At 39.6% G+C, this 25,736-nt stretch overlaps 1 protein-coding gene across 1 annotated transcript in view; it reads right to left on the reverse strand.

Annotated features, from left to right (window-relative positions):
• The window catches only part of LOC310942137 (receptor-type tyrosine-protein phosphatase mu), a gene marked incomplete at both ends in the record, with an annotated part of 191,606 nt that overhangs the window by 113,528 nt on the left and 52,342 nt on the right, over nucleotides 1–25,736 (reverse strand). The window contains 4 exon segments of the mRNA XM_083907444.1: nucleotides 4,930–5,104; nucleotides 7,070–7,185; nucleotides 8,767–8,845; nucleotides 14,144–14,418. Coding sequence (XP_083763570.1) covers nucleotides 4,930–5,104; nucleotides 7,070–7,185; nucleotides 8,767–8,845; nucleotides 14,144–14,418 — 645 coding nt within the window.

Here is a 25,736-nt window from a genome sequence, read left to right on the forward strand (position 1 = left end):
ATTGTGGAGGTGTTTCACGAGCAACAGTGTCTTCTGACTCTGGGTCTGACTCTGGGTCAAAGTCATAAAAGGGACTGCGGCGGGGAGTCGTGACGAAGCTATTTTTAAACATTGTTAAAACAATGTTTTGATAATGAGTAGCAGTGCATCCACCGTTCCAGAGGGGGGAGCTGCACTTCTGAGAGTGGGTGTGCTGAATATGTCACTTCCGGGTTATTGGCCAATCACAAGACAGTTGGGAAGGCTCTACGCTGGCTGGCCAATCACAACACACTCTGTCTTCTGGGTGTGAGAGTTCAGTCTGAAATATCACGTCTCAGGACAGCATCAGAAAAGATAGATTTCTATCCACTCCTTTACATCAACTAGGAGGTTTTTGACCATAAAAACAAGTTAATGTATGCAAGTAGACCTCTATGACTAACATATATGTGCAACAGGACCACTCTATGTGAGCTTTAATATTGACTGAAAAATCCTCAGAGAAGTCTGAAAATTTGAGTCTGGAAAAGTATGGAATTTTGAAATGGAAAATGTGTAGGAACTCTGTTTATTTCTTGTGACTAATTGAGTAATCAATTTATTGACAAACAGAGACAGCACATTTGCTATTTGACACATGGAGGGCGATGATGAGAGCTGCCACTCAGCTCTGTTGTTGGAATAATTAGACCAGATTGTTTATTTTATCTGCTAAGCCTGTGATTAAAATGCAAGAGGTCCTCATTATGCCATGCACTGTGCAACAGTGTTGTAGAGAATAAATAATTGATCTATTCCTATAAGGAAGAATTGGCGGCAGGAAAATGACAGGCAGGCCTCGAAGTCGTGCCTTTGCATTCTTGAGTTGGTTGTTTGGCCCCCCAATAGTGTCAGAGCTGAGACAAAGGCATTGTGGACTCCAGGGTCTCATGTATAAAAGAGTGCGCAGCTTTCATACTGAAAGATGGCATACTCACAAAAATGAGTAACACACCACACCCTTGTTCCACCCACAAACTAATATACAAATGACTCTAAACCGCCCTCTAGGACGCCTCCTTCCTGGAGAACAATGAAAATAAAATAAAAAGAAGGAAAGTGCACAATCAACGCATCAATTTATGATGTATTAATTTAAAAAAAAGTATTATTTTGTTTTTTTGTTTGTTTGGAGATGAACACAAAGGAACTAAATGTCAGGGTCACTGCGACTGCTCTCATATTAATCTTGATGCTTAAAAAACTGGCTATGCATCCATAGCCACCAGGCCTTACTTGCCCCTCGGCGATCAAATACTTCATTATTACAGTTATTATTATTATATTTTTATTGTCAATAAATATGTTATATTTAGGGATGCAAGTAAATTCGGCAGCAGAAAACTTTTATCACCGAAACGATGTTGTGATGACGCGGCCGGCACACGCCTGTCTATACCCGCTTAGAGTCTGTCCAAGATCAGTTTGGAACACCAATAAAATGAAAACAGGATGTGGGTACACGGTGAATCAGCGTCTATTAAATGCTGGAAAGTGTCTTTGCGCAAAAGTGAAACTTGGCTACTGCACATATTATGAACTCCCCGCGACATTCACTTCACAGCAGAGAATATTCTCACTCTTTGAGCAGTTAACTAAAGAGATCAGCTCATCTGATGCATCTGTTATTCCCTTAATTGCAGTGCTAAGGTGTCTTCTACACAAAGATTGAGACCACGGAGTGAAAACAATGAAAAGTGCGCTCTGCTCTTAAGAGTCCCCTGCTCTTCATCGCAACTGTACTCGATCCACATCATAAAGATCATTATTTGGGTGTGGGGATCAAACTGGGCATTGAGAAATGATCCAGTCTGCGTTGGATACACACACACACACACTTATCCACACATGTTCAAACGTACGTGGTGTATCCATTAATGTTTGTCACAGAATAATTCATGTTTGCCACTGTAGACACATTAAAAATATTATTTTGAAAGACTGTGATAAGTTTCAGATCTTAATAGCATATCGCCCTGATAAGAGTTTGCGGAGCGATCTGCAGATTCTCACGGCAGCTAGAGAATTTGCGCTGCAATCAGCAAAGTTCCACGCCAAGTACACTTTTGTACATGGCGTCGTGTGCGTGAAAGCAATCATACAAACGGTTTTTACATGAGATTTTAACCAGTCCAAGAAAGGAGCTAGCGCTTGCACAGGGAAGTAATTACAGTACTTTCAGAACCACTGGCCGCACAACATGAGATCTCGATCACGGGGCGGGTGAGGGGTAGGGGGGATTTTGCAGTGGGGAAAGGGGAAAGTAGCCGCACTGAGCCAATCCACATTGAACCCTTGAAACACATGCAGTGCACTTCTGCATAAATTTGACTGAATACTGGCAAGAAAGCAGAAGTGATTATCCAGGATAATCAAGCATTCGCATCACCTCAAGAAAAAAAGCTGCTGTATGGTAATGAGAAACTGCAGAAGGCTCATAACCCACAGATTCACTCTGCGGTCACTCCACACCAAAAAAAAAAAAAAAAAAAGAATCAGCGAATACGCATTTAAGGAGGATTTATGACTGAGACACAATGCTGGGAGGGTTAAGCTCTTGTTTTACAACTGGTACGATAAGAGGAGATATAAGCTTTTTTATGTGTGACATTTATAACCGTGAAAACGCCTATTTTCCTACCTTTGATGAGCTGGCTTATGTCAGAGTCGCTGAAGTGTGAAATCTCCACAGAATTTAAAGGGGGCTACGGAAGATTCCACAGTTCCCCCAAAATCTTGAAAATTATTTGATTTTAAATATTAATGACAAAAGCACTTTACATTTAGGTGATCCGACTAGTGTCAGAAATATTTCACAGCCTGGAAGCTGCCATCAGCAAAAGCAGTGCAGACTGGGTAGTACTATATGTGTAAGTGCAAGGATGTGCGAGTGATTGTGTTTTAGCGTGAGCGAGGTTTAGAGTGCCTCCAGTGTGTCGGTAAATTCTTTTGAGTACATCACTGACACCCACTGATACACTTGGGCGGAGAGACTTTATCTCCCCCTTCCTCACTCTGCTGCGTCTGGGCCCGGCCATTCTTGTATGATTGACAGACCTCGATTTGGACAGCCAGGATTAAACCTATCAATCACATGAAGCTTGGAGACAAAAAAAAAAATGTAGGGGCGAAGAAAAAAATCAGGGCAGTAAATTCAATTGAGAGCACAGGGAGAAAATTGAGGTGAAGAAATATAGAAGGCCATTACTGGGCTATAGGGCTGAAGGAAAGTGAGGCCTTGCAGGATTTAGTTTCAGACTACTCCATAAATTCATATCAGATGACTGCAGAAGTGAAATATCAGTGAGGTTTACAGTAAACCCTGGTGCCTCTCTCCTTTGTGATCTTTTTTGGTGGGATTGTGCTCAGTCAAGGACGGCAAATTTACATCCTGAGCTACAAAAGTATTAGACCTCTGGATAACAAATCAAATAAAAAGATAGTATTTTTAGTATGACCGAGGAGGATGTTTTCAATTACAAAAACCTGTTCATTTCCTGTTGACTTTGATGTGTGCATGGAGGTAGGGGTGACCAGGTCATTTTTGTGCGGGACAACATGTGACCAGTGCTGAGAGGCAGTGTAAAATGTTGAAAGATTAGATTAGATAGATTAAATAGATTGCCTATTTAACTTAAAAAATAAAATAAACACAGGGTAGACTATATGTTTGGATGCACGATATTGGACTATTTGCATATCTATATATTAGGAGTGCTTTGGCCGATTACTGATACCGATATTTTCCGTGCGCCCCCAACTGCAGAGGTCATTCAATCTCTTGTAGTGAAATTAACTTCAAATGTTGCCGACTTGCAGAAGATGAGGTATACATTTTCTTCACTGAGCAAAACACATAATTGTCATAGAAGTCTGTTGTAGTCATTAACCCTAAAGCCTATATCTGCTGATACCAATATTGTGCTGTATTTATCAAGTATATTGTTTTTGTTTCTCCCTCTCTTGCGGTCGCCATAGACACTCATCTGATCAGAGATTCTACCCATGATGCAACCCTCCTGTTTTATTTAGGAGGGTTTGTGTGGGTCAGTTTAGAATGTCAAATTAACCCAATCAATGGGAAAACATAGGTATTGGGGAACTTCCCTGGGTACCTGAAGTTCCTTCTTTCCAATAGGCCATGGGCTCCCATATGTATCAAAAAAAACAAAAAACTATTGCTTATAAAATATAGTCGTAAGAAGAAAAAAATGTATGACAATATATAACAATATATAACAAATAACTAATGTGTTTTTTATGACAATGTGAATTGGTTATTACTCCCATAATCTGCTGATCTGTATGAGTGATAGTGCTGGGCAGCTCCAGTGACTGTTATCATGTCTGTCTTTATAGAGCCACACATATTTTTTAAATGAGACTCACATGTACTGTGTCGCTTCAAATCTTACTCTCCTCCTTTTTTTTTTTTCCTTTTGGCTTCTCCCTCTCTAGGAGTTACCGCAGTCCATGACCCGCATATTTGATTTCTACGTCGGATACCCTTCCTGACACAACCCTTTCATTTATCCTGGCTTTGTGACCGGCCAAAGTTGTACCCTGGATGTGTTGTAGCTGCAGCTTATTTTCTGTGCATATTATTTTTTCATTTTGTATCATTTTTTATAATACATTAAAAACTAATTTGCTACCCACTCTAATTTGTGATGTCAAGAAGGAGGTGGGGCCCTGCGTGTGACAGGTTGATTGACATCAGTCAAGCAGTGACAGCCCCCTCCTTTATTTTTATTTTTTTTAATTACTTTTTTTTTTTTTACCACAGCCATAGGATCAAATGTAAATCTGGGGCATTGTCTCAATTTGCGGCATGCGGGACAAGGTGGGACACCTGGTCACCCTACATGAAGGTTATGTGTGTGTGTGTGTGCTTTACTCAACACTCACGTTTTATAGTTAACTCCCCGTAATTGGACACTCCAACGCCTTTGTCTGAGTGGACAATGCAGCGGTATCGGCCCGAGTCGCCCTTGGTTGTGTTCTCCACGTCAAAAGTGCCTATGAAGCGTCGGTTGTTCCAAGGTTTAGTGGCTTTCATCGGGGCCTCCCGTCCGCCGAGGCCCTGTTTGGAAGTGAGACAAAAAAAACGCCATTGAGCCTCCAAAAAGGGAAAAGGTTCAATAAACAAAGTGGCTTGACCTTGTGTGTTTAACAAACTCTGGTCCAGTGCACTTCATGTGCATGTTTGTGCCCCATTGTTCCCGTCGGTTGCTGATAGTTCACATAAATCACAGGATGCTCGCGCACACACACACACACATAAACAGTGGGCTCTCCCCAGCTGTCACCCCTCACAGCAGGCAGATGGGGGACATTTGTTCATTAGAAATATTTCTTCATTACTGTCATCGGGGGACATCACTTGCTGTTTGTTTTCCAGCTCCTGTGCTAATGAGGACGTGTTTGTTAAAATGATGGAGTACCTGGCACGGGACCTTTATCTGGCATCGTGCTCCCTCTGATCACATGTGCGACAGGGGGCTCAGCGGCAGAGCCGGCAGGGTTGTGTCTGCCAGATGCACTACCTTTGCTGCTCAGAAAAAAGCTCAGTTCAAGACTGCCGGATACAGTGCAAGGCATACACCGAGCCAACATGCATAGGTTAAAACCATCCTCCAGTGATCTGAGACAACTGTAATCTCCCTGACTCCCAGACCCAGAGGCTTCTACAGATGTGAGAAGAAGACGAAATCATACATATAATAGCACTGAAAAAATACCTGTTAATATTTTAGCCTGAAACTTCTACAGTAAAGTCTGATTTGACCTTAGAATTCTTGTCCTTTCTATTTTGTGATGTCCTTTTATACTTGTATCTGGTGATGGCATGATGTTTTGTGTCCGATTCCTTTCTGTCTGATCAGAAAGTCGAGTATCTGCCGATACTGATCATTTTAGAACAGGGGTTGGCAAATTAGTTTGGCCTTGGGACAATTCTAGCAATAGCATATCGGGCCAAAACATTTAATCATTTAATTAGTTTTCTTCTTATCTAAAGTTTGCGCAAATAATTACTACGTTAGTGAATTTATTGTTGAAAAATCAAACTCAAATTTGCCACCAACTGTTGCTAGTGTCTTAAAATGTCTTCAGTTAAAGACAGAAACTCAAATTTGTGAGCTGCCTACAACATTGTGGACGTTTTCTTTAATCACACACTTGTGTGCGAGATTAAGAGAATAAAAAAAGCTAACATTTCCCTTTCCGTACTGTTTATAATTATTGATCATTTTATTTTTTTATTTTTTTACTGCTTCTTCATTAAGCCGAACATATACTACTAGTTATTTCACAGACATTTACTCTCTGAACATGACTATCCATTACAACAGCAAACAGTGTTACTGAATTGTTAATTTTAGCAACCGAATCTATTTGAGTTCAAAGCTCCTGAATTCTGGATGAAATTGTTTTCATTTTTGATTTTATAATCATTATTTTTAAATAATTTGTCAGGTCAGACACTGATGCTGGTGGATCACCTGTCAGATTGCTGACCACCTTTTAAACTATGAAGCTGTTAACATCACATTTGTGCCATTTCAAAGACATAATTCTCCAACTGTGTATTCTTCTCCCAACAAGAAGAAATAAACAGCCCACAGCATGACTCAGATGAAATGCTGTGACTTAACATAGAACTTGTTAAGTCCACACAGTGTGCATGTGACTTTGCACCAGTTTCCTACCACAGTCCAAAAGCATGCACAGGTTAATTGGACACACACTAAATTGACCAACGATGTAAATGGTGGAGTAAATGGTCTTTCATCACTATAAGTTTGCCCAGCAAATGGTCTGAGGATCTGTCCATGGTGTACAATGCCCTTTGCCCTGTGTCAGCTGAGATTTGCACCAGCGAGCCTGATGTGAGCAGATGTTGACTGAGTAAATAATGATTAAAAAGCCCTTTGCTGGAGAACCAGTGATATTAAAGTAAGACACAGGCCTCAGAGACCTTATGACACAACAGCAGCCAACATCACAGCAGAAAATATCATAGTCATAGGCAGAAACAGCCTCTTACCTGAAGCCAGAGACGGAAGTTGTCCCTTTTGCGTCCATTGACGGTGCAGTGAAAAGAGGCTGTTTGTCCAGCATTGACCTCCACTCCCTTTATTGTCAGGAAGTGAGGGGTGTTCACTAGGAAAAGAGAACAAATATTAACCAGGCTGTGGCCCAGAAGCTAAAAAAGAAAATGCTGAGGTGTAAGTTAATCCTCCCTAAAAATGTCACTGTTACTAACTCCTCTTTCAAGATTTGTGAAATTGACAGAGAAGCAACGGATGCCCCTTCCTTTATCTAATGGTCCTCAATGTCAATGCCCTGCATCACTGAGTGAGGAACAAAATAAATCAATAAAATGAGACATGCAGGCCGAACTTGCACCTACTAAAACCTCACTTTAACTGTCTCTTAACTGTGTCCCTTTTCTTTTTTTGATGTTTCAAAAAGCATTATTCTCTTTCCAAATGTGCTAATTATCGGTGCACTCGCTGACTGGGATCATCCACACAAAGTAACTTATGTAGAACATTTCTGATTAGTACTGCTATTCTGTATGGAAATATAGGGCAATTTCTGCAGAGCGACCTTGATTCAAAAACACAAGCAAATCTCTAAAGACTCGGCAAAAGCTAATTCCATCACTTTCATCATCAAGACTTTCACTTCTACTTCATATTTTATAACCTTGTCTTCCAAAATACACCTCTCGTTCATAAATCTGTCCCATCAATCCATGCCGGTGCCAAAAAATAAAATATTTTCCTCATTGCCCGTGTCATCCTTAACGACTGATTGAGAGGCAGAAGGCCCGGTGGCATAATCACACCTTTGTGCTAAATATTCCACATGGTCGTATGAATAGAAAATTAATTGGCCGTGTTCCACTGAGGGGGGGTCACTCAAATAAACCCATTTGCTACTGAGAGTGTTATTGATCCACTCCTGCTTTTTACAGATTGAAACATTGATCGCGTCAGAATACTCGATAGGTTTTGTTGTGTACATTTGTATGCAACACCAGTCACAACACAGCGTGTGTATCCAGCGTGTCGACAATACGTTTGTAGGAATTCAAATGGCCACTGGGTGTTAGTGGCCAACGATCGGAGCTTGACACGTGATGGTCTAATGAGACTTGAGGAATCCTTCGTCCTTGTTAACCCAAAAGCCGTTGCAGAAATTCTCCAAATATGATGGTGATTACATTTTTATTATCGGCGCAGCTTAGTGTGAAGTGTTTAGTGTTTTCATTTATTCAGCATGAGTGGCACGATCCTAAACATCTGAGGAATGGGATGCTTTTTACTGAATGTCCTTAAGGGAGAAAATCCAAATATAAGCAGCAGTGGCAGCAGCACTGTATGGTGGTATTTGTTTTATTTTTTCTTCTTCTTTTTAGCACTCTTTCTCCCATCTCTCTAAGGAGAGATTGAACATGGGCACTTAAACATTATATCCTGAGCTCACTTCTTCTTGCATGATTGTAAATCATCAGGGAGGAAGGAGGAGGAGGAGGAGGAGGAGGAGGAGGGAGGGTTTACACTTTGGATTCACTACAGCCATACTCTCTTTGAAGGCCCCCTTGTTTGACTGGGAGGCCTTGAACAGTACAATGATGCACGTATTGTGAGAGTGTCATGTAAAGGACAATGACACTTTGATGATATCATTTTATGGGGAAAGGGGGAAAAAAATAAATAAAAGAAAATGACTTACTGCACTGGTGGCCCTGGATTGTGACGTCTTTGATGGCCAGCAAGCCACGCTGCCCTGAGGTTACGGCTTCAAACACAATCTGAGGAGGAGAGAGGAGACTCATAACATCCAGTGATGAATGGACACATGTCTTCAAATGACACCTGAAGTGAGGCTGAGAGGTTCGGGCTCTGACTAATGTGATCTGGTCTTAGCTGAGCTGCAGCTGGTCACACACACAGCTGCGGGCCGCTGACATTATTTCCACAATATGTCACGGGCGATGGCTGTTATGACATGCGAGTGTTAAATTAAGTTTGAGCCCCGAGACGATTAGCACACGGTCTGTGACAAGAGGGAGGTGACACAACAGTTCAGAGCAATGTGTCAACTTTTACATTTATGAAAATATAATAGAACACACAACATATACCGTAATTAATCAAAATATATACAGCTTAATATGTACAGTGTACACCAGGATTGTGCTTGAGATATTACATAGGAGCATTACACCTATATGTGAAGTAACAGGGTTATATTGCACATAATGAGTAACATCTCAATATATATTAATTCAGAAACATTAGATATTAACTAAGTGATGCATTAAGCTCTTAAGCCTGGTCCACACTAGAGGATAATTGGCCAGATGTTGGTCCCCATCTGGCCCTAATGACAATTGTGGGTGCCTTCGAGTTGACTACAAAATAGATGATGGAGAACCCGTAACTTGCACAAGCCAAGTTGATTCTGTCTTGTCAGCCTTCATCTTGACTTCATCCATTTTTTTTGCATTTCTCAGCACAAAACATCCCACACACACACAATAGCTATTAAATGATGACGCCAACAGTCCAACTCCATGTCTGTTTATATTCTGGATCATCTAGTATGTGCTTTCTTAGGATTTCAACATGTTACAAATTTTGTTGTGTCTGTGGTCTCCCATGTTTAAAATCAAGTCAGATTTTAAAATCCTCTTGTGTGGTGCAGGCTTTAGTAAACATAAGCAACAACATCTTAGATTTAACACTACTCTTGGAAAAATTGTTCCTATAAAAGATGAAAGCATGGTATTAAAGGAACGAGTACTATTAAATACAACTTTTTAATGTGAACATATGTTTTTCCAATAATATCAGCAAATTAATCCCTCAGCACTGCACCGCTGTTGCACTGCACAGCTGCTCGACATTTAACCTGAAGTCAAGTACAACTGTGCTGCAGTGTTGGACCAACATGCTCCTATTTTAAGGGACAAGTTCTCCTGCAAAACACATGGTCCAAAGCTGCGACAGAGGGTGTGTCCGAGCAGACTGTCGGAGTTATGTGCTCCATGGTCTGCAGTGAGATAAAAAGGGAAATAGAATGTCAGTCCCTTCCCAAACCCAGGGTGTGGTGCGCAGAGCCATGACACCACACATTACAGCTACCACATGTTTTACATGCCATCATTCCACAAGTCTATATCATCCAAGTGAATGGTATATTAATGGATATAATCCAGATATGGTGTCACAGATAATCGTATATCCAGCTGCTGTAGCTAAGCAGCACACATACAACATCTGAGAATCCTTTTGTAGCCTCGGAATGTTGAAGCAGAGATAGTTACCATTGTCATCTGGGAGGAAGGATGTCTTCAGATAACACTGTCTAATTATAAATGTCTTTTTCTGTCTTGTGAAATATGAAAGTGAACGTCTTGGGTGCCAATTATGGCCTCATTACAGGCTAATTTAAAGGAAATTAAAAGGCCAACCACTCCATATATTGCCACCAGACAAATGAACTGGCCCCAACACTCTAATTGAAATCCTTTGTTTGTGCAACGGACATCAGTCAGCCTTTGCCTAATAGCTGTGATATAATTGATTCTAACATCAGTGATAGTGCAGTGCATAATTGGGCCTGACCCACACGGTGAAAATATTCACACGGGACAGAAGCTGTTGACGTCGAGGGAAAGTTCGCCATTCTCATTTGTCAGAGAGGCAGACGCTGAACTCAACATTCAATGTCGACATCACCACACTGACTATAGCCCTGAGGGACTTGGCTAAGTACTACATTACAGCAGGATTGATTATCTCTGCCATAGGCTGTACTGTATTGAAATCAAGACAGATGAGGACATTAAGGTTTTTCTTTCTCAATGCTGCGCGGCTGCATATCACGATAAATAATGGCTTTTCATCTTATGCATAAAGCACACCTTTCCCAGTAACATGAGCAGGACATAAAGAGGTTGTGCTTTACATTTATCGAAGCCCTGTGTGTGATATTCAGCAGTTTTGGGAATGCATGACAATCTCAATTAAAAGTTTAGGGATGATCTGACAGAGAGTAATTATCAAAGGCTGAAGGGCTCACGATGACAAAAAGGCTTAGTGGTAATTAAAATATAATTTCCAAGTATCAGGTGGCTTTCCTTTGACAATTACGTTGGCTACTATGCAATTACAGACACCTATAATTAGTACCATGTTGTTAATTAGTGACAATTTTAAGCAATGGTCCCTCTTTTCTTGACTGAGAGTTGCTAAGATCATAAGCATCCTCACATTTATCTGTGTTTAGGTCAGGCACTGTTACAAACAGAGACAGACCTTCCACTGGGGCTTGAAAGGCAACAGATGCTGTGCTCTCAATACAGTGAAAGCACAATTCATCACTCTCTAGGTCTAAGGCCTTCCCTTTGCACCGAGATTGAGCTGAAACACACCACAAATGGTGTGTCGAAAAGTTACGTTACGTTCATATTTATGCAGTTACAATTCCAAACTGAATACAAGACAGAAGAACATATAAAGAAATTAAAGAAATATATAAATAAATAAAACTATATATAAAAAGCAACAAAAACATAAATCTGTCAGTAACTGTGCCTGAAAAGGAGCAGGCTGAGGTTTACACTTGAAAGTTTGATGGTTATGAATGTCACTCGTGATTTAGCAGCAATACGTTGTTATGTTCAAGAGCGAAGCTGCTGTTGAAGTACACATGTCAAGATTACACATTGAAAGCACAGTGTGTGTGTGTGTGTGTGGGGGGGGGGGGGGTGGTGTGTGTGTGCGTGTGTGTTGTTTCAAAAAGGATTTGTGGGCTGTATTTTATTTACGTATGTAATATGGATCCAGACAACACAAGCTGTGCCTATGCTACAAGCGAACCTCTTTAAGCAAGAGAGCTGGGTGAAAATAAATAAATAAATAAATAAATGAATGAATGAATGAATGAATTAAGAAAAACTAAATAAAATGTTTTCAGACAATTACATCGTAAGTATGGCTCCTTAGTGAATGGTGAAGAAGTATCCATGATCTGGGGGCAACACTTTCAAATGCATTGCGATTTATATCTCATTCAGAAATAATTCATAAATAAAATACTCTGTTCATAAAGTAATTTTGCACATGTGCAAAATCACTGTCAGATTCATGAAATGTGCGCAATTTTGTTCCTACTACCGTGCTAATGTTTGCGAATCCGAATCATATATATATGTAATATGGTCAAGTAAGGTCAGGGTGAAGTCGACAGTCGGCTCATTGGGTGGTAGAAAAAAAATCACTTCCTTGCGACAGGTGTGAATAATAGAATTTAAATAAATTTTAAATAGCAGTCTACCACTAAGAAGAACAAAATAACAGCAGCCAGCCAGTGTTTGTCTGTTGTTCGTTGTCCTCGCACCGGTGCTATGTCAAGCTATGTAGCCATCGGACAGAGCCCACACCCACCTACTAAGTAAAGGTACTGTTCACAGTTGAAACGCAAGACTGACCCAGGGTTTTACCAATCCAAACCATAATCCACTGTACCAAACTGTACTGTAATCTGCCCATTTTCTCTATACAAGGACATCAATTTGGTGTATCATAAAAAGAGCAGTACCCTGAACATAGAAGTCGAAAAAGAAGGTGGAGTTTTAAGAAAAGTTGAAACACTAGAATTGCACAATTGCAGATGTTAAAAAGTAACAGATTTAAATAATTTAAAGGAGGGGGGGGGGTCTGTGTTGCATTAACTGACACAATGAATCACAGACTGGAAAAAGAAAACTGGAATGAGATAAGGAATCTGCCAGCTCAGGATTACAGGCTGCGGCAGTTTATTAGACAGTTAGACAGCTTTCATGAAGTGGAATTTGTTCAAGAAATCAAGGAGAAAGTGATGACATGCACCAAAACCCCCCAAGAGGTCTTTTATTTCATAATTGCACATATAAGATCAGCAAATATGTATTGTGTAACTAACGAGCACAATTCAACCAGCTCATGATAAATTATGGCCTGAAATTGGGAGTTCTGATTCTTTAAGTGTGTGCACACCTGAGGCGTGCACACACTGTCAGCTTGTTTAAATCAGGGTTGAAACATTATTGTTTACTGCAGCTTTCGAATATTACCAATTTTCTAATATTAATAATTTACCATAATTGCTTAATGTTTTAAATTGTTGATTTTAAATTGTTTTAATTTCTATAATTGATTTTTGAATTGATTGTGTTTTAATTTCAAATGATTTTAAATTGCAATAATTTCTGCATGATTTTAAATTGTTTGATGTTTTAAATGGTTTTAATTTCTATAATAGATTTTTTTTTTTTTTTTCAAATGTATTCTGTGTGTAAGAATGGCGCTATACAAATAAACTTGCCTTGCCTTTAAGGTGACGTCACAACCATATACCATCATAACTGGTTGCACACACTGTTGTAATGAGCACATACTAATTTTAACATTATGTCCTTCTCAAATCTCTCTTTTCTCTGTGTGCCTCTCATTAAACCTCCTATCGTGCTTTCAAGAGAGAGAAGCTCAGCGGTGTGCCTTGTTAACTAAGATATCAGACCTGCTGTGATGAGCAGGCAGAAGAACACCTCCCAGCACCAGCATGGACCTGCTCTGCCAGACCATAATTAAATAATTCACAGAGGGACTAACCCCCCGTTGGGAGGTTAAGGGGTTGCTCTGCATCAATTAACATTTGGTAGACTTGTGGAACAAGCCTTGGTGAACTAACATAACAGCCAGGCAAGTGTGAAATCACCTTGCCCCAGCCAGCAGTCATGTGCATTGGTCAGTGAAAATGAGTTTTCAGAATTGGAAAAAAAAGGAAAAAAAAAAAAGGGAAATGGGCTTCGATGAAAGGAAGAGAGAAAAGATTACCATGGATACTGAGGTAGCCCCGCAAATCAATAATCTTAGGTGCTTTGAATGAGCTATTGTGCAATTGTTTGGACCTTCTCAAATAATTCATTCGTCAGCCTCCGCCCAGTCAACAGGCTTTAATGATTTTGGCTAAAGGATGAAAGCTACTTAGAATTAGAATCCCAAGTTTTGAACTGACACCTTCTACAAAAGAGAGGTATATTTAGATCACATATCCTCACCTGGTAGAAGTTTGGCCAGTACGTGCTGACGGCCAGCTCCACCTGGGTCCAGGAGCGAGTGGCTGCACCAGACACGTTCCAGACTGGCATCCCCATAGGACTGTTGTTTTCTTTGATGTACACATTCAGGTGAGCTGGGTGGCTGTTGTCTCTGCCTCCTATGTAGTAGTTGAAGATGACACAATGTGTGTCGTTCTCCTTCAGCTGTGGTGTCAGCAGTAAAGCCTTCTGCCCAGCAAAGCGTCCTGACGTGTTCACATACATGAAAGCTGAACCTGAAACACAAACATCAGTTTGGTTTTATTGTGAGTTGAGAAGGTTTACATCAACGCGCTAGTTGACACTGTCAGGAAAACAGGGATTCATAATAAAAAGTTCCAAGGAATAGTCTATATACACTTGAAACTGTAATACCAGGATTATTAACTACCAAGTATTTTAAAGATACTTTTTTCTAAAGAGATGAAAGATTGGTGATGCAGAAATATCCAGAAGAGGTTTTAGACCAATGCAGTCTACACAGAGCTGTGATTAAATTTTGACATCACAAGTCCCGTCGTCATGCACCACTTGGAACCAAAACGTCACCATTTTGGCAGGAAGTTGGTTCCAAAGCCAATTGCTAAACACAGTTCAAAATTCCCAATTACAGTTTGAAGTTCTTTATCAGCAGTGAAAGATCAGGAATTATGTTCAAATCCATAATGTCCATAATGTTCAAATCCATATATACCAGGCAATATGTCTGCAATATGGCAAATTCATCTCTTTGCTGGCTTTGTTCATAAAGAGTGAAGATGGTGAATAGATGTGGTGCTCCATGATGCCAGAACAATTCAGGACAAGAAATCTAGAGATAATTTTTACCAGAACATCTTCACGGAAAGTGAAGATGCAGCGACAAAAGCATCATAAAACCATGTCTAACTTTAACAAACACAGACATGCTGCATACCCACAGAGAGGTCAGAAGCTCAGCTAAAAGCTCATATAAACCATTCTTATGTTCACAAAACACCGTCAAAACACAGACGGATCAAACCAGCAAGAGCGGAAAAAAACGTTACAGCGCACACATTGAAAAGCGGCACCAGATCGTCAGCGTGATTATGTTAACAAAAAAAACACGTGTCGACTGGACAGCAGAGAACCCACAGATTCCAGCGGTACTATTTTTATCACTCTACGACCAAGATTCACGGATCCAGCCCCAAAATAAGAGCAAAACAACAACTGACTTTCAAGAAATACAAGCAGAAATGTCGTCTTACCTTTGCTGTTTATCAAAATAAGTTATTTCCACTGGAAAAAAAACCCAATTCTAATGAAGAACTACCCTTTCCAGCATGCTTTGGGAACAAATCCCGGTCTGATTGATAATTACAGAGTGACATTAGATCGTTCCGATTAGAGAAAGGTGAATGTCCGCACAAATGCATCATATACATTTATGTCCTTTTGACTCGATAATGAAGTGATTCACACGCATTTTGGGTCTGATTCTACCAGTTTAGAGGTTTGAAACAAGCTGTCAATCACCCTAATTGATCAAGGTAAGCCAGAGTTTTTTTAAAAACAAGTTCTTTTAAATGGGTTTTTAATAATTTGGTACCTAAGAAATCTCAAATGGCACAGATGGTGGCAAACTGTGCCAAAAGAGAGAACGCCGAGACATATCTTTACTAAAACCTCTGTAATTTCACTCTGCTTCATTTCAGCCGCATCAGACTTTGCACAGCTCATGTCCACATGTTGTTACATGACCTCCATGTGTTTTTAAGCTCCTACTGCATATTTTAAAGGTGATATTTGCTTTAAAATCCAATATCACCAACATGTTTTTTTGGCGAGAGAAATAAATCCTTCAGTTATGCTGTGTTCCATGTACATTTACTCTGACACAGTGGCATCTACAGTGAAAACTTACTCGTCTGGTGGAATCTCACAAGTGTTATCTGTAGTTTGATACCACGATAATCCACACAGAGCTTGTAACTGCAGAGATTTACTCTATTTAGTTTGGGCATGTCATTTTTCGAGCAGGGACTCCAAAAAGAGGGTCAGGGAAGAAGTGGTTAAAGATGCAGAGAGACGGCAGGATAAAACACTGCCATAAAACAAGCTCAAAGTCAGTGTAGAAGATGGAGTGATAGGATCTCACAGACAATGGATTCCACTTACCCTTGTACAGAATCCAATGCTAAGTAACTTGAATATCTTGTTTATTTTACATGCTTCATTAGCAACATGTAAGCATGTTCTTGAGATTAGGATGAGGGAGAGTTTATCAGAAAGCTGAAGATATAGGGTGTCTGCTTTCTCACGGCCATGAATTAGGGCTAACAAACACTTGTGACAGTCACCCATCACAGGGACAATGTAGGATATTATCGTTCATTGTGATAATAAGCACTTATAAGTTAATTGTGGTCAAGTTTGTTTATCACAATAATTTGGTCAGGATTGTGAAAGGACACTGTATGCATTTTTAACTGCTTGTAATATTATGTTTGGCAGAATAATGGTGGCTATGTATCACTTCCATCAACAGGTTTTTTTGGGCAGATTAATGTCACAGAAAGATAAACCAGCAAGATGTATTATTCAAAAAGTCCTCAGTTATAACAGCTGAATAACAGACACAATCTTAAAATATGCAGAAAGCAGGTAAATGACTGCACTGAGATATTTCCAATTAGCACTGAGAATCGCAGCTTGTGAACCTTAATGAGTGAATGCTCTGATCTTTGGATTGATGAAAACGTTCTACTCATTATCATTTATCAAAAAATATGGTAGAGAAAGGAATACTAATCAAAAAACCCTGTATGTTGGAAACAAGTTGTTGTTTTTTTTTCTTTCCACTCAAAGATAGAGAGATATGATGCAAAATCAATACATTGAAATCTATTTGCCAAGCAAGACCCATTAAGATTGTATCGCTTTGGTTCAATATTAAAGGTTAATCTAATCGTCTCCCCTCTTGCCAATAAAACCAAAGTGAGAATTATTATATTGGCAAACTTTCAAGGAGGAGGCAGAACGCGTTCTATTTGTCATCATCCTATTTAGCTTGGCTCGGTAATGAGATGGCACAAATTGTAACAGAATTTGAGGCCGAGCCAAGAGGGAGTGAAATAAATTACGTATTAATATTGAGAGTGCGGTAATGTCTGGGAGGCGTTAGGTGTGAGACAAAAACTCTGCTCCAATGTATGTAAGGCAGAGCTGGAACACGGTGGCTGTGAATATTTGTCATGAAATTATAGAGTAAATGACACAGACTAAATCAGTCGCAGAGTTTGTCAGCCTCTCACAGAACCCGGTTTGTTCCATCAATGACTCCGACTTGCCCACTTGTCCTGTTGTGCTGCACTTGTTACGCTCACCAATTCCATCTGTCTCCAGCTCCAGATAACAAGCAGGGAGGGGCTTTCTGTCATGTTTACACAATGAAAACGGCAGAGGGAGCAGAAGAGGAGGAGGAGGAGGAGCAGTGAGACGTGATGACACAGAGTCAGCCTCTTCAGCTTTGTTTATTGCAATTCATGCAAGTTGTTGTTTTGTATATGTATATGTATACTGTATGTTCATTTGTGACTTTTAAAGGGCTAACTCAGGGTTTCTAAGTGTGGTAGAAGACGTCACACAACTAAGGTAGGACATAACACCGTTCACTTCTATAGACGTATATACGAGACAGCACGTAAATCAGACAAAATGTCAAGCAATTCATCTCTTTGCCAGCTGTTTATCATAAAAGTTAAGATAGTGAACAGATGCTGTGCTCACAGCGAGCGGAAGAGGACGGAGCGATGGGAACCAACAAGCAATGGATTCGCTCTTCGTGATTTATGGACTCAACAAGATTTTCCAAGAGTTTGTCTGCACAGGAACGTTGACACAGCAGTAGTTGATTTTTTGCTGCATGTTGCTAATGCTAACATTTTGCTAACATGATATGTGATACTTTAGGTTTGGAATAATGTCCTCTCCCCCCCCCGTTTCCAAACTTGTAAAAAGCACGCTTTGGCATTATAAGGATGAGATACATTCAGTCTCTCAAGTGTTGCAATATATCGGTCGATATCCATGGATTTGAAGTGTGCAGTGAGCTGCCAAATCCTGCACCAGGTCTTGTTCATTTTTGCTGCATCTTTCATGGGCAACGTGGCGGTTCGTAAAAACCGAGTCATGTGACGTCCAGAGCGCTATATAACCTCATAGTCTCTCTTCCACACATGAGAGAAACCACAAACCCAAACTGGTATCTTGCAACATTGCTGAGTTATGAATGCTTGCATGTTAATGTGCAAATGTGGATATAACTGGAATCAAGGATATTCAGAATTTCACAGATGTTTTTCAGAGGGTTTGAAATATAGACTAGTGAGCATGAATCAAAAAAAAATAATACTTCTTTTACCATACCGTATCTATCAAATTGTTCTTACTCAATCGCTATAGTAAATAATGGACACTTAGGGTTGGTATTTTCTTTATCTGAAAATATCTTTTATCTTTTCTTCGCATCCCCACAGACATCAATAAATAAAGGTTTATCTGGAAAAACAAAATAAAACGCTAACGATCTCGCGCTATACTGGAATAAACATCGCCAATCATTATGTTTGGACCACAAAGAATGGCATAGTCATTTGTCACGGAGGTAGCTGTCCTCTGTTCACTCTGCTCACTCTGCCTGGTTCACACTGGATGTGTTGTGTGTGTCGCTGTGGTCTGCCCACACCTGTGATTATGACTTCACTTTCTGATTTTTTCTGACAGAAAACTTCACATTATTTGTGTTTACTCAGACGGGAAGAGAGAGAATCTGCACAGCTGAGTATGCATGTTATCCCTGTGTGTGTGTGTGTGTGTGTGTGTGTCTCCAGGTTCACCCTGCCACATCGGCATATATTATAGCGCAGCCGCGAATCAAACCCACAACCTTCCAGTTGAATGACGACTCACTCAGTCACCAGAAAATGGCAGAGAAAGTACAGCAAAAATGTTTTGTATCATCAAAGACCACTCATTTTCTGTCAGGGCTTTAATTACACCGTTACACAAGTTTAATTGTGAACGCTTATATTAAGGATGTATAGATCTGCTTCATTTTCTTTCAAAATGTACCCAAAAATAGTTAGCTTTTCCAGACTTCGACCCACTGGATTTTTTTTTTTTTTTATTCAATGTTTTCAGTCAAGCTCCTATTATTGCAACAAAATTGAGCATTACTATTGGAGATACCATAAAAATATTAACTATACATTAATCCAAGGAACGAAACTTGATTTTTTTCTGCCAATTAATTAGTGCATTTTTAAATGGCATAGAATGCAAAACAATCACATGTAGAATGATTTCTGCATCATTTCAGATTCAGAAATCAGCAAACAACACGTACATTGTTCACCATGTTAGGACCGAAGCCATATGGCTGTAAATTCGGCCACCAACCGCATCACTCCCTTCTTTTATCTTTCTTATCTCCTCCTGTTTCACACACACAAACGCATGACACACACACACACACACACACACACACAAACAGTGTGATACAGTGATTATTTTGACTGATTTTAAAGGCATAGATTGATTGTCTTTTCCCTGATTTCAGGGGGTGCCCCGATCGAAAGTTAATTCATGTTAAATATTTTTTTCTAAAAATGTAATATTATATATAAAAATGTATTAAAACAATTTTTTTTTTTTATGTTATCAATCAAATTATTGGCAACATTGTTGATCCCCATCAACCACTAACTTAAATAACCATTACTAGTTAACCTTCTATAGAGGAAGCAGTGGTGTGACCTTTAGTTTCCTGCTTATTTGTCATGGAGATAATCTGGATTGAAGTATGGAAACTTCAGATTTGTCTCCTCGACAGCTGAGCCGTCGCTACTACATGATGACAACCCAGGTGTTGCCATAACAACTGGAACATGAGATGCAAGAAAAGTATTCATTTCTTTTATTTATATTCATTAAAATATAATTTCAATGAAATTTTAATTAAACAGATTTGATTTATACAGTTTGAATACGGTCTTTTGGTAATGTTATCTCCCTGTGTACGCCGTTACGACAGCTACCCTTTCATGCTGTAAACAGCTGTATATCTTTGTGACCTTTGTTTTTTTCTGCACAGCATGATTATGTTATGATTCACACTTGTGTACAACAGGCAACTCCAACACTTCACTTTTTAATCTATTATTCACCTTCGGATTCAAGGGCTGAGACTAATTATCTCTGACGCTCTGCGGGAAGCTGTGTAACGTCAAGATGAAGGGGCAGGAGATGAGCTGACTTTTGTTTGTCCAGCCTCGATCAGGTGATTCGACATGACATCTTCATGTTCAACAATCTGCACTCGTAGCCACAATCACTTTGTTGTTTTTGTTTTCCTCCTTTGAAACATCGACAGCCAGTCGTGTGATGTGAAGCAGCACTAATTATGAGTAGATGAGTTGTTCAGCTGTAGCTGATGTTACAAAGACTGAACCGCTTCTGTTTGTTATTAAAACTCATTTCACACAGATACACTGTGACAGTGCTGCACAGGAGACTTAAGCATAGGACTGATCTTTGTTGCTAATGAAAGATGAGCATCAGGTCCCTCAAGCAGCATTTATACCATTCTTCTCAAACATTTGAATTTAATTTAATAACACATTCATTAAACAATAGATGCCTTATGTGCGTAGTCATTTGTTCCCTTTAGTCACGATGCAGCACAACGGCTTGATGGTTTATGGAGTGCTATCAACAATTTCACAAAAACCAGATCATCACTATTTTCTTGTTAATTTACATATTCCTATCAATTTTAATGACATTATTTTGCCACTGTACAATACATTTAAATTGTACCGATTTACCTTTAGCTTTTCTTATTTAACCTTGAAATTTTAAACTTGTTATGTTGTCATGTTATAAAATACTGTATAACAAGCACTGGTCTCAGTATAAACCGCATATAAAATATTACTGAATCATATGTGCTATAAGTATTATACTTTCACAAGAGTGCAATATCTAAAGTGAAGTTCGTATTGAGAAGCTCATACTGTGGATATTTTGATTACTTACTGTCTATAGTAGATTGTAATGTAATTTTACCTTTTTGTTCTCTTTTGCAAATTGTTGCAGTTTTAAGTTTTCTTTTTTTCGGGGGGGGGGCGGTGTACATGTGAAATCAGGAATAAAAAAAAGATAATGGTTTACATATAATACAGATAATGGTTAAAAAATGTTTTACACCATCAGATGAAGTTTGTTCAAAGTGAATTTGAAATACATGGAGACACCTTGGGTACTAAACTTTAGGTCACTTTAGTTTAATTCATTCAGGTGTTTCCAATTGAAATTATGTTGGTCTACCATTGTATTTTTTTCAGTGTACCTTATAAACAATACTGCTTTGCCTTAATAGATAGAATCATGTTTATTTATATACTGCAAATCAGAACTTGTCTTGCTCAGTGTCAGGGAAGCTGCTGAAGCGTGAATTGCTAAATTCATCTCATCTTGATTTGGGTCAGTGAGTCTTAACACAACAAGGAAAAAAAAACATATTCTCATTATTGACCACCATAAAACCTAAGAGTACAGTATTTCAAAGTGACAGTGTGGCACCTCATCATGCTGCTATTGTCATCGTCTAACAAAAGATGACAGGAACACTGATTGTCAGTCACGTTCTATGCTTTCTGAGCCAAATGACCGCATACTGTGTGGGACCTGCTGCACCATGACAAACTAATTAGCCAGCGAGACTAAGAGCAAATTATAATGACACTGTGTTAGTGCCGTGCTAATGTGCTAGTGATGCACAAGAGTGTTTTCTCTTCCCCTCTCGTGCTTGTTCTCTATCTCTCGTGCCTTAACAATGGTGTGTTCAAGACCAATTAAAAATAGAGAGCTCTCTGCACACTCAAGCCCCGTCTCTGCGACTCCGTAAAGGCCAGGACTCGACTATTGTCTAAGGTATACGGAGGAACAGATTTATTATTATTCCAATGTAGGCCAACTTCACCTTAAATTATAATGATGGCTGAACATAAGGAACAGGGAGGCTGGTGTAAAAAGATGGATTACTTAAAAAGGAGATGTATTCCTTTTGCAAATGCTACATATATTAATGCTGTTGTGCCAGTAAAGCATAATGTGTGATTTTTATTGCGCTGAAATAATAGACAATAGTAACAAGTCACACTTGCAGTGTGAATAAGGCGACAACAACAAAAGCATTAAGCATACATTGATTTTCAGGCATTTTGCTGGGAGAGGGCGAAAACTAAAGAGACAGATCACACTTGGTTGTGGCACACAAATACATTTTCAATTCCAAACCGGCATCATGAAAACCATCTTTGTCGTGGTGGTGTTTCAGAAACATGCCAGAAAGCATCTCCATATTAACACACCTGGAAATGCATATTGTAGATCAGCGGTCCCCAACCACTGGGCCGCGGACCGGTACCGGTGCCGGTTCGTGGGTCGTTTGGTACCGGGCCGCACAGAAAGAATAAATAACTTGAATAAAATGACATTATTTCTTAGAGTGTTTGAATTACGAGAGCCCCTGCAGAGATTTCTCTCAGAAAAGAAGTCACCGCTGGCAGCACATTTCAGTGACGAGGAGTGAATCGCAAAACTCGCTTACTTGTGCGACGTATTCAGCCTACACACCTACACAAAAATAAGTAAATGAACTAATGGCCAAGACCGCAGACCTCACTAACTCGCACTTGTTACTCTCTCTCTCCCACCCGTGCTCTCGACGCATACTGATTTTGTAAACAATAGTTTTGTGCAAGCAATTTAAGGTCCCGACTCTTGTTCCAAATATGACAGGCTTCATTCAGGGATTGAAACAAATATATCAACATTAATGAAACGTTTACAGCTGTTTTGTTTATCTTATTTTGAAGGTACGTTTAAGCGTTACCATAGCAACCAGAGAACGTTAGGGGGCCGGTCCGTGAAAATATTTCCTGACATTAAACCGGTCCGTGGAGCAAAAAAGGTTGGGGACCGCTGTTCTAGATCACAAATCACATATCATGTGACAGAAAAATCGTCTACAATCTTTGTCTCCACTGAGCATTATTCCTCGATTATTCAATTATTCAAAACACCAGTGGATGACAGTTAGTGAAAGTGATGCAGGGTTCACGGTGTGTTGCGCTAACAGGAGGAGCTAATGAGAATCATTCAAAAACCCTGGTAAAATCTCATCACTTCAAGATGCATTCAAGAAAATCTCAAATTTAATCACCGCTGCAAACACACATGAAACAAAGACATGAAAACCTGCACACAGCTAGACTGACAAACAACACTGGGAAACCAAGCTCCATAGTGGCAGCTATGAGAAGAAACGAAATATAAGCCCTATTGCATCTCCAGACGTGTAAAATCTGAAAACCTCGAAGATGGTGCCACTTCAGTCGCTGGAAATTTTTTAAAAAGAAACCATGCAGAAAGGCAGAGGAAAAGTGAGTTCAACACATCTAAGTAGTCCACTGCTTTTTTTTATGCAGAATATATTAGCCACCACAAGCATGACTCATCTGAATGTCTGACTGAGCAGTCGGCTGTTGGACTGAATTGGGATAGTGTATGCAAGGAAAAGAAATGGGTTTTTATAATATTTGTAACATAAAAATAAATGGTTCTGCTGTATTTTTAACTGAGTACAATGCAACACATCCCCTGTGTTGTGTATTTTAGCTCTTCAGACTGCCAAAGAAAAACAAAAAATTCTAGCTAGATACAATCTGGATATACTAAAAAAAAATCCCATTTGGGCTGCAGTCCAAACAAGGCATACGTTTCTATCTAATCCAACGTCACCAGCTCTTTATTCTTTCCATCTGGACTGACACAAGCTGTGACCAACCACAGAAATAATACTAACCATGTAACCACTCAGCAAATCATCTATTTGGTGGCCACTAGAACCCTCCTGCTTTTATTGAAGCTGTTTTTCTTGGATAGCAAAGCCTCTTTTACCCGAGCATAATGAAACAGGTGAAATGTAATTACCAAAATAAGTTAAGTTAAGTTAAGTAGTTTGTAAACTGTGTGGAAATGATTTCCATTTGACAGAAAGAAGATGCAATATTTACACTTAATGTATTAGTGCACAATGACTTGATTGTATGTGTTGTTTTTCATGACTCTAGATTGAGCCTTTTATATGTATATTAGAAGTGAGAACACATGAAAAGGTCTGGTTGCATAGTACATGCTTATTTCACAAAGATTAGAAGAAATAGTAGACAAGTAAGTTTACTGTATGAAAAATAACAGGAAGTATGTTTATATATAATGCACAAATAAGGAACCATCTAATCTGAACCATTTAAGTCTATAGGTAAAAGTCAGTAGGTGCTTAGATTAATTATGAGTTGAGCAGAGGATATTATTTGCAATAATGACTAGCACTCATTCCTCCTGCATTTGGGTCTTGAACTCTGTGAAAATCATTATGTGTGTGTGTGTGGGGGGGGGGGGGAGATCAGAAGGAACGGGGTGCTCTTTAAACCCAAACCCTCAAGGTCTCATTTGCTAATAAAATTCACTGAGGTCACCACCGCAGAAAAACGTGGCTGCTGCTTCGGAAATGTCAATGAAGACGGGGCTATTCTCTCTGTCTACCACCAATCAAAAATGCTCTCACTGTGAGAGGGTGAGGCTGTTAATGTGAGCACCGGTGGCCTCCACTCAATTTTCTAGAACTTTCGCTGTGTCCTCTGGATCATGAAAGGTGCCTGCTGAAATTACACTGTATATAGTTGTGCGTGTCTTTCTGGATGGTGGAGCTGACAGGTTTCTTTGACGGTGTCAAACAGATTCACCTCGAACCATCCATCATGCGCAACATGTTTTAGCCCTGTCATTTTAGTCAGGTGGAAAACGTGACCCTTATTATGTTCCCTGGCAGGAGCCTTTGTTGCTGCATGTCAATCAACGGGCAATTCTTAATGGCTTAATGTTAATATGCAGTGTGTGCTCCTGGCACTCGACTGCAATAAGTGGGTCATAAAACGGCCCATTTGCCGATACATACCCACTACATACACACAAATGGAAAGAGACTGCATGTCCTCCATCATGATCTGATGTATCCTTACTATATAATGACTATTAGATGTATTTACTTACAATGAAAAAGAAAAAGTGTACACAGTAGAACAAAAGGGATGGCATCTGGTGGAAACTGGAAAGTGGTGGGTTTGATTCCCACTCCTATATATATTGTGATGTGTCCATGGGCAAGACACTTAACCCACGTTGCCCCCGATGGCTGTGCCGGCAGTGTGTGAATAGGAGAAAGATATGTGATAGAACAATGTGCTACACATTGTTCTATCACATATCTTTCTAAGTGAACGGGTGACTGGTAAACCTGTAGCAGCTTAAAGTTGTCATCACGTCTAGAAAACCTCTACATAAATACAGACCATCTATAGTGGAAAACCATGTGGAAAATACTTAGCCAACAGAATAAATGATTAAACTACAAATAACAAACACGCACAATTGAAAATCATCTGCAATAACGAATACATGA

This window comes from Microchirus variegatus, assembly GCF_963457635.1.
Source record: "Microchirus variegatus genome assembly, chromosome: 21".
In the NCBI taxonomy this organism is placed as follows: Eukaryota; Metazoa; Chordata; class Actinopteri; order Pleuronectiformes; family Soleidae; genus Microchirus; species Microchirus variegatus.